Here is a 7567-nt window from a genome sequence, read left to right as displayed (position 1 = left end):
CCTCCCCCTCCCCCCTCCCTCCTCCTCTCCCTCCCCTCTTCCCCCCCTCACCTCCTTCTGCAGTTTCTCAATGGTCTTGTCAAGGTGCCAGCGCTCATCCTCCATCTCATTCTTCAGTCTCCTTAACTGTTCCTTCTGATTGGTCTCGTCTTTTAGCTTCTCAGACAACTGCTTGTGCTCCTGGGTGGCCTGACTCAGATTTCTCTGCAGATGGCAGGGAAAGGACAGTGCTATCACCTACCTACCAGGTCAGCCACAGAAACAGGTGGCAGAGGGAGTTTCACAGCCGCACCAGAAAGCCATCAGACCTGCTACAACAGTGATAAGGAAAAGGGTCAAAATAAAGCCGTCACAGAGACACAAGGACATTGTCGGGCTCTGCAATTCAGGGACCAAGACGCAAAGTTGATTTAACCGAAGACATACGCAGGAATGAACGGCAGACGAAGGATGCATTACAGAAATACAGAAAACGGCCAAGGCTGCTGCAGGTGGTGATTCAGGATAGTGTCCAAAAACCTGACAGAACTCATGCTTGAAAACTGAGGTAAAGTTATACATTAGACAAACTTAAACCCATGTGGCAATTGACATCCTGTGATAGATAGCATTGCACCTAATGTTCGAGCATTTTCTCTGCTATGCAGATGATTCTCACAATTAAAATAGCTAAAAATGAATCTATAAGAAAAAAGAACATTATCTCATGGGCCAAGAGTCCACTTGGGTAGGAGGAGTTATAATCAACAGAATCCATGGGTTGGACTCACACATAGAAGGAAAGGAATTTGGCAATCCACAAGCTGATGAACCTGATGGACAGAAGGTATTAAATGGAAGAAACACTAGTCAGGAAGTACAAACGAGTGGTTATTTAGTCAATCAGCACCCAATACTAGTACTTCTTATAAAATGTACCATCTTGGGTGCGATGTTTCCCCTGGGTTCCTCTGAGGCTCTCATCTCACAACATTATACAGATTGATGTCCTTTATGTAAAAATCATGCAACTCTAAAAAGAAAAAAAAGAAAATCCTAAAATATCTTAGGAAGATTATACTGGCTTCTTTAAACGGCTGAGTGTTAAGGCCTTGAGCATAAGGATGTCATGAAGGGGCACAGCTCAGAATGGGGGAGCACGACCCAAACAGGAGCTAGATCATAAGGAAAATGTTATCAGGCACTGAGGGCTGAATGTGGGTTAGTACAAGTACTGCTTAGGACCTACTCAGTCTTGTGTCCCTGCAGAGGCTGTATAAGGACAATGGTTATATTTGTACAGTGCTTAACAGTTTGCAAGCTGCTGTCACGCGCAGTAACTCGGGCGTTTTGAAAACACTCACAAAGCACTTCAGGCACTCCTGGTTTGCAAAGCTTTGGAACAGCTCTGCTGGCCAGCCACATGGCCTGGGGCCAAAAAGCCACCTGTGGAGGGCTGCGCTCAAAGAAACAGCCAGCACAGCCGGGCTGCTGAAGTTGATTGCTGCAGGGAGCCAAAGTCAACAAAAGCAGTTGGGGAAAGAGGGTGGTAAAAGAAAGGTAATCAGGAGTTCAGTGGGGGGCGATTAGCAGGAGTGAGTCCCACCATGGTCCAGCTGGACACACACCAGAGGGAGGGTCAACCCCCGGGACTTGTGTCTGTGGTTGATTTAGTGGTGTTGGGGGCAAAAAGCAGCACACAGGGTAAGGTAAGCAAGGTATGGTTGGTTCCTTCATGTGGGAGAAAACTCTCAGGAACATGTATCTCAAAATGTCCATTCTTGAACAAAAACAAATACAGAAGGACATCAACACCTTCCCATAGAACCGCCAGGATCCAGCTCAACCCCTGCCCCTACAGATCCCCCAGCCTCTCTTTTTCTTCCTTCTGGATCCCAATCCCAGGGGCCCCAGGCCAGCAGACAAGCCAGCCTCGGCTCCATTCAACCTCCATGTGGTGAGCACACTTCTGTTTCACCCTTGGCTCGGGGAGGGCTCCCCTACCACCCCCGACACTGGCTCTGCTCTCCTGTGTCACTGGAGACACCCCAGACTCCACCACTCTGAGCCTGGGGCCTGGCCAACACCCCCTGTCCCAACATACATTATTTGCCTAGAATAGTAATTTTGCTAAATTATTTTTTTATTATTTTTTTATTTTATTATTTTTTTCTGGTACACGGGCCTCTCACTGTTGTGGCCTCTCCCATTACGGAGCACAGGCTCCGGACGCGCAGGCTCAGCGGCCATGGCTCACGGGCCCAGCCGCTCTGCGGCATGTGGGATCTTCCCGGATCGGGGCACGAACCCATGTCCCCTGCATCGGCAGGCGGATTCTCAACCACTGCGCCACCAGGTAAGCCCTTGCTAAATTATTTTTAAAACATTTCTTGCATGCTTGCCTCTGTTGCAGGGTAGTAAGATCTGTAAAGGCAAGAAATAGATTTTCTATCTCAGTATGTCTCACAGTCCAGATTCACTATTAGGCATTTGATGAAAACTCAGTGGTTGAGAATTAACACCTATCCCCAAAAGTGATCTAAAGATTTCTTATATCAGAATCACCAGGCAAGGGTGGTGGACTGCTTACATAAAATGCAAAATCTAGCCTGTTCTGATGGAATCACCATTTTTCTTAGAGTGGAGCCCACACGTTTGCATTTGAAAGTTACTCAGATAATTCTAACATACTCTAAAGTTTAGAAATGCTGTTTAAACAATGCTCTGCCTCTTCAGTGATTCAAGAAATATGTTCCAATATGTCCATGCTGAGAAAATATGTCCCAAATTCACACGAAAAGCAGCCAACTTGGCAAATTTGCATTTAGGAGTTAGGTGTGAAATGCTCTATAGCTACAGTGTGACTGTATTTCCAAGACCAGCCAGACAAGGCCATTGACTAACACTGGGACAAAAATCTGAGGAAAATTTATCAGGTCAGAGAATCCAAAACACAAGGTTGGTGGACGTATAGTGAGTGCCCTGGAGCTTGGGGACCATTATCTCAGTGGATGCAAAGCCTTTCACTATACGGCTGAGCAAGGTCCCGATTAGTCCGTATTAACGATAACCAAGTGGCAGGTGAGCCGAAGAGCTTAAAGGAATGAGAAGCTTGATCAGAAGGAAGTCAGTCTCCTCACAGCCCGTGCCACACATTAGCCGTTGACCGTGACAAGCATGGGGGCTTTCTTCTTCTCTGGTCTCAATACACAGAAGCCCACTAGGGTGGGAGGTGCAGGCATACAGAGTATATATCATTATCCCTCCCTGAAGGAAAGAACTATGGCTTCCCCATCTGCAGAAGCCATTTCTCAAGGGAATCAGAGATGTCTTTGCCATGAGTGCAGTTCAAGTAGATCTACACAGCGGCACAATCCTCAACCAAGCGGGAGGGCTGAAGCAAACCAAGAATGGCATCCCCGTTAAGAACCTCTGCCACTGTCTCACCGAGACATAATAAATCAGACCTAAGCTCACATGGTCTCCAGCTACTACGTAAAGAAATATATTTATCATCCACGAAGATGCAACAGATTGCTAAAGGCACAAAGATTTTGAAATGTAAAATACGTATGTGAGGGGAAAAAAAAAAACTGCTACTCTCTCCTCTTACTCTAAGGGTTAAGCTCCCTTCGGTTGCCAGCTTTGGGAGAAGCATGCAGAAAAAGTTATTGAACTAAAGGAATGACTATCTGGTTCCCAAACTGAGAAAAAGCAAAGTATTTTTGAGTGATGGTGCACTTTTCATAGCACGACTTTTTTTGTTTTTTGTTTGAGGATTTTTTGTTTTTTTTGATGTGGACCATTTTTAAAGTCTTTATTGAATTTGTTACAACATTGCTTCTGTTCTGTTTTGGTTTTTTGACTGCAAGGCATGTGGGATCTCAGCTCCCCGAATGGGGATCAAACCCGCACCCCCTGCATTGGAAGGCGAAGTCTCAACCACTGGACCGCCAGGGAAGTCCCTCATAGCACTGCTTTTGAGACCAGATAATTGAAATAATGATGGTGAGACTGCTGGACCCTCTTAAAATTCTTGCTGGATTATGTTGCCAGTGGCTAGCACAGCCACTGCTGCACGAAGCATCCTCCCCATCTCAGCACCACTGGGAAAACAGGCCTGAACAGAAAGTAACAGGTCAGGGATAATTTCCAAGGCAAGGATGGTGAGCCAGAGGTGGGGGTGCGTGGCGATTACATTAAGATCTTTAGACCTTGAGGCCATCATCTGTTGTCTCCGCTGAATTAGCTTTGAGTTGCAGATTCACAGCTGGTGAACCACTTCCTTCTGTGTGAAACTTTCTGGTTTGACCAAAAGATGATAAAGACAGAGCCTGTAATAGCTGCACCCAGTGCCTGGTGTGGACGTGACACAAAGGCGCACACTTTTGCCCCTGTAGAGTACAAACGTTTTTCCTCTCTTTCTGTGCCCAACTAGCTCGGAGATTTAAACCCTGCACTTTGGCTGCGGGGTGGTAGCCATCACAAGCCTTAAACAGCAGCACAGTGAAACTGCCATCCACACAAAATCAACCAAACAAGAGTTAATAACAAAGACCTAGATTTAAAGAAAGAAAGAAAAAGAAATCCAAAGCAAGGACAGTCAGACACCAAAATGAGGAAAAGACAGGGCTATACTGCATGCAAAAACAAGGTCTCTGTCCAAAGCAAGAGAGAAGGTGCAGATTTGGGGGTGAGAGCTCCTGAGTCGTGGCTGACCTGAGTGAACCCTAGTACAAGCAGGTCCCCCTCCTCTAGCCCCAAGGAGTTGAAGCCGTAAATGAAAGGAAAGCTGCAATTAGGCATTTTTAACTCTGAATCCTGAGCTAGCTCCTGACACTTTTCATGTGCCCCTCCCCGACCTATCCTTACAGACAAGCAAGTCCTAAGGGAAAACTTTAACAGCCTCCTCTAAGACAACTGCTCAGAAGCACTGGCTTTTACCTCCTCATAAGCTCGCCTGAGGGATGCTTGATGATGCTGGTTCTTTAAAACCCCAGAGCAGGTAGAAGGAAGGACACACCTGGATCACGCTGAGGTCACTGTGTAAAGTCTATTTAGAACCTCAGTGCAGACTTTTTTTTTTAAAGAATATACTTCAGGCTTCCTAACCTTCAAATGGGAAAACCTAATTTTCCAGGAACCTACCTATTTTGAATAGAGATAGCTATCTAGTTTCAAGGAAATGACTTCCTCCTGCTCCTTTTAATAGACATCTTGGAGGACTGCACTCTGAGGTGTCTACTGGCCCAGAGGAGAAAGGAAGTTGGCTTCTGCCACGAGCCGACTCTACACTGCCTTGGGGACCAATTCTGGCGGGCTTCCTCACACAATTCATATTTTATCTTTGGAAAGCTGTCAGGCTCTTTAACGACTAGAGCAGGATTTCTCAACCTTGGCACTACTGACATTTGGGTAATTCACTGCTATGGGGACTGTCCTGTGCACTGTAGGATGTTTAGCAGCCTCCCTGGCCTCCACCCACTAGATGCCAGTAGCATCTCCCCAGTTGTGACAACCAACCATCTCTAGACATTGCCAAATGTCCCCCAGTTAAGAACCACTGGTCTAGATAGATAGTCTGAAGTCCAGGATGGTTATTATTATGAAAGGAGCCACCTGGAAGGACAGGACCAATGGCGATCTGTACATGTCCCTCCAGGTTTGCTTCTCGAGCTTCCTCTGTGGGGGATTAAAGACAACAGCCCTCAGTGTTTACCTGAGCATCTTCCAGCTCACTCTCCAGGGCCCTTCTGGCTGACGCTGCTTCTTTTTCTTCCTTTCTTGCATGCACAAGGGCCTCCTCTAATTGCCGAGTTTCTCCCTACAATGAAACGCGGGGTCAGTGTACACTCAGATGTGTGCTATGCCTAGGAAGCTGACTTGGTGGCATGAAAGGCATGCAGGGGACATCCACAGACACAGCCAGCAGAGGCTACAGTCACAGTGCACCTGTCATGGGCCCACGACAGCACACAACAGCCATACAGATGTGTGTGCCTGTCTGCAGCTCCATACTTAACCAGAGGTGAACATCCACATCAATCATCCGAGATGATTTTTGAGAAAATACAAATATCCACCCTTAGCACTGGAGCTTCAGAAACAACAGGTATTGAATGGACTCAAGCACACAGTTTTAGAAAAGCTTTTCAGGTGCTTCTGATGGATGACCATTTGGGGAACCTCTGTGAGAATACACCTCCCCTATACATTTCTCCTGTCCCTTTTTATTGTCAACTGCCATTTCTCACAGCCATCAGTACGTGTCTCTTGCTAACAGCCTCCCACTTCTAGAGATCTGGCAAACCAGATAATTGGTTTATTAAGACTTGCGTGACTTCAGAAACTGTCAACCAACTGTTAAAAAAAGAATAAACAGTCACGAGTGAGAATGGGCCCGACAGTAGTGTTAAGATGGCCTTTTTGGGTGTTCAGAGGCCCCTGCTCAGTGTCAAAAGGTTGAGCGCGTCTGATGTCTGGGCAAACGGGGACTCCTGTGCCTGTACCTGTGCTTCCCACCCTGACTCCGTCAGCCCCATTCCAGACCGCTCTAGAAGCCCATCTGCCATTAGTGCCATGCAGAGCAACAAAAGCGATGGGTTACAGAGAGGAGATGATCATGCTTGCCTTGACCTTTCCTACTCCATTATGATAATAAATCCCTTTCTGCTTCTCCAGTCTCTGTGCTTTTCCTCACACAGGAAAGAAGGATCCGGCACTGCCAAGCCTGGGCTTGGGGTCCAGCGAGCCTCACCTGGTACTTCTTGAGCATTTCCTTCGCTTTGGCCTCGTCACCTTGCTGGTCAGCAACCTGCCTCTGAAGCCGAGCGACAGTGCGCTCCAGCTCTTGGATGCTTCCCCGCAGCTTCTCGTTCTCTTCCTGCAGAGCCTTAGCGCGCATCTCAGCCCCGAGCTGGGTTTGCTCTGCGGTGCTGCTCCGACTGGCCAGGACCTCGAGGTTCTGTTAAAGACACGGAACAGGTGGGCATGGGAACCAGGGTCAAGGCGCAGCTCCCAACTTCGTGGATGGCTGGCATTTATTAAAACCCACTACGTGCCGGGCACCGTGCTAAGCCAGGGATCGGCACACGACAGCCTGTTATTAAAAATAAAGTGTTACTGGAACACCGCCACGCCCATTTGGGGGCACATTGTCCACAGCCACTTTCGTGCTACAAAAGCTGTGTCAGGACTTGTGGCCAAAGCCTAAAACATTTGCTATCTGGCTCTTTACAGAAAAGTTTTGCCGACCCTTGCCTGTGTCAAGTCCTTGACATGAAATTTCAACCTTTTAACGACCCTAGGAGGTAGATACTATTCTTATCACCATTTTAAAGACAAAGAAACTGGCACTTGAGTAGACTGAAGAACTCGTCCAAGTTCAGGCAGGAGAAAATGCATTTGGGCAGACCGAATCCAGAACCTGTTCTTATAACCACTGATGAGTTCGCTTTCTTGACCCCTCACCACGTGCAGGGCCTCTTAGTAGAAGCTCTTTTTTTTTTTTTTTTTTTTTTTTGGCGGTACGCGGGCCTCTCACTGGTGTGGCCTCTCCCGTTGCGGAGCACAGGCTCCAGAAGCGCAG

General features: G+C 47.4%; 1 protein-coding gene across 1 annotated transcript in view; it reads right to left on the bottom strand.

Annotated features, from left to right (window-relative positions):
• The window catches only part of CGNL1 (cingulin like 1), a 142387-nt gene that overhangs the window by 10334 nt on the left and 124486 nt on the right, over nucleotides 1-7567 (bottom strand). Inside the window, exons 9-11 of the mRNA XM_028495088.1 lie at nucleotides 6737-6943; nucleotides 5699-5803; nucleotides 52-204 (exon numbers count right to left, since the gene is read on the bottom strand). Coding sequence (XP_028350889.1) covers nucleotides 52-204; nucleotides 5699-5803; nucleotides 6737-6943 — 465 coding nt within the window. The remainder of the gene's footprint in view (nucleotides 1-51; nucleotides 205-5698; nucleotides 5804-6736; nucleotides 6944-7567) is intronic.

Source organism: Physeter macrocephalus, chromosome 11 (assembly GCF_002837175.3).
Source record: "Physeter macrocephalus isolate SW-GA chromosome 11, ASM283717v5, whole genome shotgun sequence".
Taxonomy (NCBI): domain Eukaryota; kingdom Metazoa; phylum Chordata; class Mammalia; order Artiodactyla; family Physeteridae; genus Physeter; species Physeter macrocephalus.
This window is presented reverse-complemented; position numbering and strand designations above follow the sequence as displayed.